This window comes from Pseudopipra pipra, chromosome 5 (assembly GCF_036250125.1).
Source record: "Pseudopipra pipra isolate bDixPip1 chromosome 5, bDixPip1.hap1, whole genome shotgun sequence".
Lineage (NCBI taxonomy): Eukaryota > Metazoa > Chordata > Aves > Passeriformes > Pipridae > Pseudopipra > Pseudopipra pipra.
In genome coordinates this window covers 34,774,789-34,787,221 of record NC_087553.1, presented here as the reverse complement: position 1 = coordinate 34,787,221, position 12,433 = coordinate 34,774,789, and the positions used below count along the sequence as shown (strand labels likewise).

Sequence of the window (12,433 nt, the reverse complement as noted above, 5' to 3'; positions counted from 1 at the left end):
ATTTTGTCATTCATATAGGGAAATAAAAATATTAGTGAAGAAATTAAAAACAAGCTTCAACTAACTTTCAAATTTTTACATAATAACCTTACTACAACTGTAATACAATTATAAAATTGCTGTGTCTAGAAATTACTTCAAGTATTAGCTTGACTGTTTTAAGTGGAAGGAGGAAAAAGGGCAGTTGTTACTAACTTCGCAGTAGTAACCGTAGTAACTGATTTATTTCTCCCAAGTTAAAAATTAAGTTAAAAATACATGAATTTCTGTGGTTGGATATATAAAAGCCTACATCTCAGTGCTGTATTTTCAGTGATCGACATGTTGGAAAAACTTTCTCCAAATCATCCTCCTTCGTAGATTATGTCAGAAGGTCTCTGAAAAAGCTGGAACTGGATGATTCGAAGGTGAGTCACTAAATAGAGACTAAATGAAATACTTATATCCCTGTAAGTTCTTGAAGTCAGCACCACAATGGAATGTTTAAGCCACTGACTTGATTTACTTCCTATATTGCTGTGTGAATATAAAGCATTATCATTTTTATTAATATTAATAGAGCAAGTCCATGCTTGTTTATATATATTAAAATAAAAAACCCAACATCAAAGTTGAGGGGGTTTTATGGGGTTTTTTTTGAAACAGACTTCCATGTTTAAATTCTTTAAAATATTCTGATTTAAAATTACTTTATTCTAATGACTTTATATAAAACCAATCCTTTTTTCTACATGGTGCTCATAATCATGATTTTTTTAAGGCTTTCTATTATTTCTGAAGTAAATCCTACAAATCTCCTTTAAGGCTAAAAATATAATACAGTATTTTATACATGTTGTCATTTAGAGGTGAATATACTTTTCAGATGCCGAGTGAAGCAGGCATGAAGAACTTTTTGCCTGTACTGATACTGTACATCCCAGTAAAAGTAACTCATGCATCCTTTTAAACCAGCTGAAATACTATACTATACAAGCATGTTGCCTTTTTATCTTTTATTTAAGTTTAAACTGAAAGAGATCCAAAAAATTATGAATCATGAATCACGTAGTAAATACTTTGACCCCTTTTGATCTTCTTTTTTTTTTGTTGTTTTTTTCAATATTATTGTGATCCTTTTGGACACCTTTTGAAACTGAAAATGTAACATTATAGCAAGATAGGCATTTCAGTCTGTGCAGTATGTTTCTCTTACAACTTAGTTTCCAATGTATTTCCAGTTTAGTTTAGCCTTTAGACAGTCTTCCTAAGCTACCTTTGAAGACCTTTGGAGGCCTAATACCTCTTTTTTCCTTTAAATTAATAAATGTCAAGGAGAAGTATTAAAATAACTTTCCTAGATAGAGAAAAATAAGTAAATTCAAAATTGAGTTTTAAACTTATCAAATCTTTTGGAGATCTTATTTATGTTCTTGAGTGTCTTGTCTTAGTACTACAACTGCTCAATCGGTCAACAGATGGCAACATAACATTAGGCACAGAATACGAATGTGTAAAGATCACAACCATGCTGTGAGAACAAGTTGTGCAATAGAAACACTAGAGAGTACTAGGCAGATGGTTAACAAATTCAGTACCATTAAAGAAGAAGTAGGAGTGGCAAGTATGTAAAATATTTAAGGTAAATGTTGTCGTAGTCTTTCTTAAATTAGCATTTAAAATCTGTAGTCAAAACGTCAAATCACTTAAAATTTGCCAGGCACATCCAGCATGAACTATGAGAAAAAAGCAAAACCAAATAAGCAAATAAATTCAAATGACATTGCAGTCATGCTTACAACATTAAGAAAAAGACTTATGCCTGAAGTTTGCAATATTTTAAAAGGATTATATTTAATTCTGTTTGCAAACGTAGTTACTTGTTTGCTTTTCTCTATAAATAGGCACCAACATCATGCATTCACCCCAGCTGAAAGTAAAATATGTCTTTCTCTCTGTGTGTACAGTCACCCAAAAGCAATAGTGCATTTTTTGTGCAATAATCAGTTTACAAAATCATTGATTAAATTCTGCTGGTGGAAATTTATTCACTGGTTTTTTAAAAACCAATAGGCATAGAAACTTTGTGTTAAGAGGTCTGATTTTAGACATGCTACCTTTTGCTAGAAAGAGTCTGGACAAATGCAAGTTGCCCTGAGAGAAAGATGTCTGTCAACACTGCTTCAAACCGCACATTTGTGTGGTTGCTAAAGACCTGATTCAAGTCAATGCTCACTTTTGCTTATGTTTCTCCTCGTTTTATGTGCAGATGGCTGCATACTGAAGACTGGATTTTATGCTGATGTAAACAATATTATTTTTTATTTCCCAACTATGTTGAAATCTGCAGCAGCACAAAAACAGTGCTATTCTGATACTACTGAGAGGAAAATTGTAACTGCACCCTCAACAGTGGTTCTGACCCTGCAGTTTTCACGGTGGAGTCAGGACTATACCTACACAATACTGGAGAATGTGTTAAATTCCTCTCTTCAGAAAAAAAAAAACACTTACATAGCTAAAAATGTGATGAAGTCTAAACATTTACTCTCAAAGACAACAAAAATCAGAGAAATTTATGTACAATTTGTTTTCTAGCTCTGTTTAGAAATGAATAAAAGAGCAGCTGTTCTGCATAGACCAAAAGTCTACTTTGTCTCTGGCAGAGGCCAAAAACCGATGCCTTGGGAAAAATATAAGGTGGGAGTAAGCATATAGGAAGCTTATTTCCAGAATAATCCAAAATGTCCTTGTCATTCACAAAAAAAAAAAAAAAAAGAAGGCAATCACTGTTTTAATACATAAATTTTTTTAGGTTATATTTAAAAAGCAGCTAAAACTTGGTGACACTGTGTAATACTACCAGAGAAGTATGAGAAAAAATTGTTTCCATATGAGTCTCTGTTTTACATGTGCAAAAAGTTTCCTAAAAACCAGAAGTCAGTTGCTATACCCTTATCTACCAGTGCTGTAACCTCGCTGTAGAAGGCTACCAGATTTGAAGGCACAATTTGCTGTTAGTGAAGCCATGTTGTCTGTCGCCTACCACCTCCTTATTTTCCATGGGCCTTAACATAGTTTCCAGCAGGATCTCCTCCGTGATCTTGTCAGGCACCAAGGTGAGACTGACTAACCTGTAGTTCCCTGCGTCTTCCCTTTTTCTGTTTTTGAAAATGGGTTATGTTTCCCCTTTTCCAATCCATGGGAACTTCACCAGGCTGACATGACTTCTCAAATATTCTGGATAGTGGCTTAGCAACTTAGTCTGCCAGTTCCCTCAGGACCTGCAGGTGCATCTCATCAGGTCCCATGGCACTGTACATCTTCAGGCTCCTAAGATGTTCTTGAACCTGATCTTCTCCTACAGTGAGTGGTTCTTCATTCATTCAGTCCCTGTCCCCTTCTGCAACTTGGGTGGTGTGGCTGGAACTTGCTGGTGAAGACTGAGGCAAAAAAATTGTTGAGTATCTCAACATTCTCCATAACTCATGTAGCCAGGTCTCCTGTTTTCTTCTGGAGAGGGCCCACATTTTCCCTAGTCTTCTTTTTATCACTGATGTACCTATAGAAGCCTTTCTTGTTGTTCTTGATGTCAGACAGATTTAATTCTAAGAGGGCTTTAGCTTTCCTAACTTGATCCCTGGATGCTTGGACAATATGTCTGTATTCCTCCCAGGCTATCTGTCCTTGCTTCCACTTTTGATAGTCTTCCTTTTTGGTTTTGATTTTGTCCAGGAGATCTCTGGCGGTTTTGCTTGGCTTCTTTGAGCTTGGAGAAGATGACCCTTGAATATTGACCACCTTTCTTGGGCCTCTCTTCCCTTCAGGGATTTATCACATGGTACTCTGTCAAGCAGCAGGACATGTTCTCCCATCTCCCTTGGTTGACAGGTGCTGTTAAATAAATCCAAAGATGTTTGACAGACATTGTGCTTATTAGTTCAATTGTATTGGAATTCCTAAATTACTTCTCTTTGCTACATTGACTTTGTGCTTTTGCAAACTCCAGACTATTTGATTTTGAGTTTTAAAGCTGGTAGACAATAGTGAAATCAGAATTTATGCAAAGTACAATTTTGGCTGAGGGAGCTGGGGTTGTTCAGCCTGGAAAAGAGTAGGCTCAGGGGGACCTTATTGCTCTCTACAGCTGCCTGAAAGGAGGTGGTAGTGAGGTGGGTATCAGCCTCTTCTCCCAGGCAACCAGCAGTAGGACAAGAGGCCACAGTCTTAAGCTGTGCCAGGGGAGGTTTAGTTTAGACATTAGGAAGAAATTCTTTACAGAGAGAGTGATCAGGCATTGAAATAAGGCTGCCCAGGGAGGTGGTGGATTCACTGTCCCTGGAGGTATCTGAGAAGAGGCTGGATGTGGCACTTAGTGCCATGGTCTAGTAGACAAGGTGGTGTTAGGTCAAAGGTTGGACTTGATGATCTCAGAGGTCTTTTCCAACCTACTTGATTCTGTGATTCTGTAATTTCATTATCTGTTTTATGTTATTTTACACTATATTACATTACATTATTTTTAACTACCTTAGTCATGGAAAAGTTGTAAAATTTTTTCTAAGGTATGATTTCCCAAGTGTTTTGAACTGATCTAAGACATTGCTCTGCTAAAAGGGTTGTCTTACTGCTTTCATGTACTCTTTTACTGTTCCTGATAATGCTTGTACAAGAAGAAAGAGGAAACATGGAATTATGCTGTCAGTGCAGGGGAAAGCAGTCCCTTTGAGGCAGTAGAGGAATTGCATCTGTTTAAACAGACTGTGGAATAGCATCCGTAGGCTGTCTCTCCTCTGTAGGGCGTGTACAGCATTGGACAGTAAAAGAGACTTTCATTCAGTCAAAATGCTCAGTCTAGGAAAAGACAGAGCTCTGAAAAAATGCTTTCTGAAGAGATGTTAAGTGTGGTATCACTAATTGTTCCATACCTTGTGCCTGAATGCTTTCTTTTCAGCTCAATCAGCAAATCTGTGGGACTGCAGTCCAAGCTGGGTGTGCTCAGGCACATGGTATCTCATGTGCTCTCAGGGCTCTGTTGACAGTCTCGTAGGTGAGTCAGTCCTATGGCACAGTTTTAGTGCCATTTCCAGCATATGGTGTAGTTATAACTAGGTTAGCAGAGACCTTGCTAGGTTCGCTTGGTTGTTTCAGCTGTTTGAGCAACCAAAGAAATCAGTTTAAAAGAAGATTATACCCCCATTACAGTGCAAAGAAGTGCTTTTGTTCACAACCTGATAAACACCCGGAGACATTGTAGCTACATAAGGGAAGAAATACTAACCAAAAATTCTCTGTATGAAATGTAGGTTACTTGAGTGTCAGTAACATCTTGAGTGTCAGTAACATAAGCTAGATCTTTGAGTGCAGAATCAATGTTAAGACAAATACATTATAGATGTATTTGACTTTTTCATGTTCATAGTTTCAACATCATAATGAAAGAAAAAAGTTCAGTCCATATATGTGGAAATTTTTTTTTGGCTACACAAATGCATGGCAACCCAAAGAACAGTTGCATGGACAACTGGAGTGAATGAATGAGGCTTGCTTTGCATGTGGAAGTTCAGTTCTTCTCCTGAAAATGCAAATAGTAATCTACTCCTACTTCACCTTGGAAGGATAGCAGATGGTTGTGTCGGGTACCTTTTAGGAACCAAAGGCAGGTAGCAAGCTGTTGCAGTTTCAGCCAAAGCCAGTGTTATCTGGGTTTTAGTCTTCTGCCAAGGAATTGGCCACATGGCTAACTACCAGTTACCCTTTTCATGCCCGTCTCTATTAATGCTTTTTGGTGGACAGTTTTTCTTTTTTCCAGCTCACCAAACTTTTATCTGAGACACAGTTTGGAGTACTACCTAATCTATCTGTGACAGCAGGATGCATTCACTCAAAATGTGTAATAAACAAGGAGGGAATGGAAAAGGACATGCTTGAGTATGGCAATGTCCAAGAGACATTTTTGACCCCCTTTTTATTTGTCACACATTTCACAGCTTGTTTTCTTTCAATTTGAATGCTTCATCTTGAAAAATGTAGAACATAAAGGAAGCAAAAGCAGAAAGGTTTCATGATCACATTTTTCCAAATATAGATCTTTGTATTTTAATTCCAAATAGCCGTAATTTCAAAAATCCATTATACTAAAACCCTATTAATATGCAGTTGAAATGGAAAGCTTATAGGTCAGAGGTTAAATAAACTATTTTGTTTATTTCATGACTGATATATTTTAGTTGGTTTGACTCTTTAGAGGGGAAGAGAGAAAAAAAAGAACCTCTAAAATATTTGCACAGCTCTACAGAAAATAAAATAGCAATAAGATAAAAAAAATTTTTGTTAGTCCACATTTGTACTGCCAGATCAGCTACTCGACCTTGCATCTGCAATTGGGAAAAAGTACTTTCTAAATTAAAAAAATATGTTTGAAATACTACGAAAGTTTTTCTAAGCCCTGTTGTTTTAAGGCAGAGTTATAATTTTGCATCATCCCTGAAAAATATTTGTCAGATCTTGCAAAAGCTTCCTGTAATGGAGACTGACAATGTTGCCAGTCCTTAATTAACCTCTAAGAAAAAGATTTCTTCAAGGTTTTGGCTAACTTTTTTTTTTTGCTGCAATACAAGCCCTATCTGCTGTAGACATAGTGAACAAACAAACTGTTCTCTGCTTCTTGGTGATAGCCTTGTAAACAGTTTTATTATGCCCACTCTCAATTTTGTCTAATTTAGCCTGATCAGTTCCAGTTTCCTGAGTCTTTCTTCTTAGATCATGTTTTCTAGATTTCTGATCTCTTTTCTCTCTCAGGGCTTTTTCAGGCAGTTCATTTCTTTCTTTGAAATCTGATGCCCAAAAATGGATGCAGTATTCCAGCTAGAGCTTTTCCACTGCCAGAGTTGAAGGATTACTTCCTGCACTTTGCAGGCTGTTCTCCCATACACATCATAGAATGGTGATTGCTGTTTTTTTGCAGTAGCACAACTGTGACTCTTGCTCAGCTTATGATCTGCGATATCTTGCAGACTGTCATTTGGTGTTCCCCATCCTGAACAGCTGATTATTTCTGCCTGAGTCTAATCCCTTCTGCTTTTCTATGCAGCATTTCATACTTCTTTTCTAAGCAGTGCTCCAATTTCTGAAAATTATTTTAAGTTCTGGCAATGCCCTTCTGTTGCACATTAGCAGACCTAATTAATCTGATTTCTATTCTGTTGTCTGAGTTCTTAATGAAAATACTGCATTCCATAATTGACCTCCAGTCAGCAGGTCTTTCAGTTGTTCAAAGGCTCATTAGTAACTGTCTGGTTATGGTCATTCAAACAATTTTCACTCACCATATAGTACTTTAATCTTAAACTTGTTTCTTAAATTTACTTGTAAAATTATTATGTGAAATGTTGTCAAAAATCTTTCTGAAATTGAAATATATGATAGCCAGCTATTTTTCTCTGTTGTGAATCCTTTTGCCCTCCTTACAAGTGAAGTAGACCAACTTGTGATTTGTTCTTGACGAATTCACGTGGATGAATTCATCTGCTTATCTTGTAGTGTTTTTAAATTCTTTATTTGTTCCATTTTTTCAGTGCATTTAATTTGAACTGTGTGTTCTATAACAAAAGACATACCCTCTGACATACCCTCTTTGAGAACTTCTGAGTGACAATGAGTAATAGTTTTGAGGTCCCTTTAGTCCCTTCTTGGCTATCTTAGGATGAAGTTCGTAATACACACCTCATTTGAAAACTTACAGGTTTTTTAAGTGTTCCCTAGTTTGTTTTCCTATTTTAGGCAGAGATTTTACATCTTTGCAGCTGGATTAGCCACATGCTCTCAGATGATTCTTCTAATAAAGTGTTCAAAAATGTATTAAACGCTTTGGCTTTCGTAGTCTTTTGTCACAGAGTCATAGAATCATTTAGGTTGGAAAAGACTTTTAAGAGCAGCAACTGTTAACTCAGCATTGCCATGTCCATTGCTAACCCTTGTCCCTCGGAGCCACATCTACATGTCTGGCAGTGCTGTTACTTTTCTGCTAAGTTGTGGTCTAGCTCATTCCACAGCCACAAAAGAATAGATATACTGCTGTTGAGGAGGGGATAAGATATATGGGAAAGGAAATGAGAATGTTATCTCCAGTTACTGTGTAATTGTCATTTAGGAATGACTGGAGCTTTCTGAATAATTAATGTATCTCAGAATTTCATGTCAGTGCAAAATGCTGTCTGAAGAACAGTTATTGTAAATTAGAACTGAGAAACTGCTATTGGAAAGTAATTATAAACCTTAGAAAAGGGCTAATTTTAAAAACAAAACACGGATTTCATTTTGTAGTGTGAGTTTCAATCAGGAAAAAATATTTAATTGTAAAAGTTCTCTCTCAAAAAAAGTAATTAGAAGAACTCTGATCTCTTTTTTTCTTAAATCTCTTGCAGCTCCCAGACAGCTGTATAATGGATTACTATGAAAAATACAAGCACAGAATGAATGAGCTAGAAGCATTTAATATGGTAAAAGTTATAGCATTAATACTGTTACCTTGTATATTTGTGCTAGTCTAGAACAAAGCCCTGTTAAGTTTTATGTGGAGGTGGACTGTCTTACATTGGTATGCAATCTCAAAAAACAAAGCAGCCAGCCCTTCCAAACTTTGGAGCATATCCTATTCCAAAACTATATTAGGTGTAAGTAAAATAATAAAGCAAATACATGGAAGATTCTTTTTCAAGAGAGACTATTACACTGGAAAATGGCATGTCAGTCTCCTTTTAAATCTAGACTGGTCTCCATGCAGTTATTTCATAAAAGTTCTTTTTATTAAAATTCATTATTTCCCTCTTTAAAATTGTTCTGCTACAGATAGTATCATTTTCTTATTGGACAAATGTCTGAAAAACAACTAAATAGTGTAGTTCCCTGACTTCAGAGCATTCCATGTATTTTTGTCTCTAATATAATCTGTTTTGAAGATGTCCATCCCATAGGTAAAATTAGCAAACTGACGTTTGTACGACAGAACCCCTAAGAAATGATTGACCTTCCTGGACTTGTTCTGAGGAAGTGTAGCCATTTGGAAGTGTATTGCCTGTCTTTCCCAAAGGGATTGTAGTATCTAATCTTTCTTTCAGCTGAAGGTTGTTCTGGCTCCTTGCATAGAAGTTTTGATACTTCTGGATCGTCTTTGCTATCTCAAGGAGCAGGTATTTTTGCATTATATTTTATGATACCTAAAGGCTACATCAGTGAAATGAGGCTATTTCAGTCTATTTATTACAGTGCAGACCAAAAGTCTCTGTAGCGGAATTATTATTCTCATCATATTTGCAAAAGTATAAGCATTCATTCCGTTTAGTATAAACATATGCCCAGCAGATGTTTTTATTTTCAGAAAAGCAGCAACAGTAAATTTTATGTTCTTTTAATTGTATGGTAATTACTAGTCAATAGGCAGTAAAAAATAAATTAATTAAATATGCAACAAATCTCATTTTATACAACATTGAGATATTTATTAATTAAAAAGAATATTAGAAATGCTAAACAAACATTGTGCTGTTTATGCTACAATTTCCAATTAATATGCTTTAGAAGATATAATTCAAGAAATTTTTAATTAGATCCAAAATGTTTATTATTTCCTTTTACTGTTTCTTAATTAAGATCAATGATGAGAGAGGGTGCACTTTTTCCAACTGTATGGCTCAACTGAGGTACATTTGACTAACATACAGTCTGGATATATTTTACAAGTATAGATCTAGGATATAACAAGGAAATGCTACTACATTTACTCCATGATGATTTATATAACACTTTTCTAACACTAATTTTGAGCTTGGCCTGTTTAACTCAGAAGCAGCAGTAATACTTTTTCTGCACCAATAAACATTTTTCACACAAATAATAATTTGCTAGGAGAAAATCATAGCATCTTCCAGTTTCTACTCTTAGCCATGGTCAAAATAAATTTTTTAAATAAAGTTTAAACTCATTCATATGAATAGCTATGTTTTCCCACCATAAACCTTACATTTTAACAGCTCCATTTTATAATAAGTGAAAACTCACTTTATTCTCTGCCAACTACTGAGCTGTAGTAAATGTATGCTTTTGTTCTAACTGGTATTTTTACAGAGAGGCAATTTGAAATATTTAAATAACAATGTATTTTCCCAAGTGCCATAGAGATCTCTATGATTTCCAAGATGGGAGATCAAACTTGCTGCATTTAGCACTAATTTGCCTTTTCTAAATGTAATATATGCATTAATTTAATCTCGTACTGGTTGATTCATAAAATATGTTTAAGATTTAAAATAGAAATTATAAAAGCCATATGCAACATGATGGCCAGATCCAGCTGGCCTGATTCATTTGAAAAGTCAGTTAATTAGCTTCAGGAGTAGAATGTGCTGCCTAAAATGAGTATGTCGTGATCCTTAATTTCTTTGTTCTAGTTCAGTCAAAGAACAAACCCTTATTGATGAAGGAGGGGGGGAAGCTATCATTTGGTAGTGCCAGAAATAACTAAATGACTTGAAAATGCATGCTGTTATGGGTGTCTGTTTTTTCAAAACAAACTTTCCCTGATTTTCTTGTTAGATAAGTGGTTTTCCCGCTTTGCATTAAGGATAATTATTTTTATTTTCAATTTTGTATTTCAAAATGTGAACCTATTATCATATCTTAGCTTTTAAGTCAAACACATTTTGATGTACTTCAATCATCCATCATTTTACAGGAAAACATTGCCTGGTCTGGACTTGTGAAGTTATTTGATCCTGTGAAATCTCCCAGATGCTATGCAGTTATTGCTCTGAAGGAAGAGTCATGTTCTTAAGTGGAAGCAAATTGCAGAGAGGTTGAAAATTCTGAACTGATACTGTTGTTTCCTCTCTTTAATTGATTCCTTAAGTACACTGTTTGCTTTTCAGCTGCAAGAGAGAAAACTGCAATACCTCTGAATCTTCAGAAATAAGTATCTCCTTTATAAATATGATGGCTTCCTTATGTCAGTTATTAAACAATGTTGAACATCTGACTTTATTAAAAAAGTTATGACCTATACTGTGTGATTGCTATTTAAAATAGTTTTTATGTTCCTTCTTTTTAAGGTACTATGCTTATGTATCAATACCCTTTCTCTTGATATTTCTAATCTCAAGATTATACCTGGTATCAGCAGTCTCAGACAAGGCTCACTTTTTTTCTTTTCTGGGTCCAGATGCTGCAAAGTATAAACAGAAAAATAACCTGCACTGTAAACAAGAGGCTTATAGACTAAATAGAATTTTTGTGCTTCCTATTCTGCAGGTTATCAGGACCAGCTTATTTACAGACCAGTGTAAAAGAGCCTAGATAGTGACTACCTGCAGAGGACAGTTTTGTATTAACCCTTTCCTCCTTCAGGCATTTTTCTGGCATGCACTTGTTTGCCTGTCACTCTGAATCAAAAATGTGTGTGCTCTAATCCAGTGGGAGATTTCCCAGTGCTAAAGAATCAGCTGCCCTGCTGGAGTTCACTCTGTAATCCTTGGGTTCTATTGGAAAGCTATTATCTAGCCAAAATCTGTTGGGTATAAATACTTTGGTACCCAGGTGAATTGAAACTTCCTAGCTAGTTTCTTGTTGTCTGTGCTGCATTCATGAGTGGGAAATTTATTTGTTGATGTGTTTATCTCAATGGGTTGCCTAATTAAACTTGCAGATTTTCCATCAAATAAAAAAGAGAAAAATTTCTATTTTAAGTCCTAGTACTTTTAATAGAATTTTCCAGCATATATAAAATATAATTAACTACTAGTGCACAGAAAAAAAAAGGACAAGTAAATAATAAAATACAGCATTGAAGAAGAAAAGGGGAGAATACACCTAGAAGGTGAGAATAATAGAAAATATTTTTATACTAATTGTTTAGCAACAGTAATAGTGATGGGAGTCAGACTGAGATAGAGATGTGAGTAGGAATCTTTTTATGTTGCAGTTTGTGAACATGGCCATTCAAGAAAAGAGAAGTAAGGTATTTTACTAACAAGTCACATCTTTATTGATGTATTCACTTGGAAGAAATACTTCTTTTTTTGTGTGTAAGTTCTCTGCTATCTGTTTTGGAACTCCCAGTCCTTATTAGCTCCGTGGTTCCAGTATGAGCTTCTCACATTTGTTTGGTCCCAGTACATTCAATCCTTAGAGCTACTGAACACCTTCAGTACCCAAGGAAATGAACAGAATTGCAGGTGCTCCCAGCATCTTTGCAGTAGAGCTAAGAAGAGAAAAATGAGGCCTTCCATATATGCACCTTTTGTTATATAGAGAGTACCAAGGAAACTAACAAGCTGCTGAATTCTTTTCCCAGAAGAGGAATCAAAAGAAAGAAAATCCTTTCCTAACCGCTAGGCATCTGGAAGGAAAAGAATATCTGAAATAAAATATCTGAAAAGAATATCTGAAATAAAAGGGCAAT

At 35.5% G+C, this 12,433-nt stretch overlaps 1 protein-coding gene across 8 annotated transcripts in view; it reads left to right on the top strand.

Annotated features, from left to right (window-relative positions):
* Nucleotides 1–11,035, top strand: part of METTL25 (methyltransferase like 25) — a 44,476-nt gene extending 33,441 nt beyond the window's left edge. For 4 of the 8 annotated variants that reach the window (XM_064655540.1, XM_064655539.1, XM_064655544.1 and 1 more), the window contains 5 exons: nt 314–407; nt 2,578–2,679; nt 8,406–8,480; nt 9,099–9,170; nt 10,712–11,035. In XM_064655540.1, the coding sequence (XP_064511610.1) occupies nt 314–407; nt 2,578–2,679; nt 8,406–8,480; nt 9,099–9,170; nt 10,712–10,810 (442 nt within the window). In that variant the 3' untranslated portion in view covers nt 10,811–11,035. Of the gene's footprint in view, nt 1–313; nt 408–1,457; nt 1,604–2,577; nt 2,680–8,405; nt 8,481–9,098; nt 9,172–10,711 lie in introns of those variants that run through there. The other 4 variants (XR_010430738.1, XM_064655542.1, XM_064655541.1 and 1 more) reach the window with 4 other exon arrangements.
* The last annotated feature ends 1,398 nt before the right edge of the window (nt 11,036–12,433 follow it).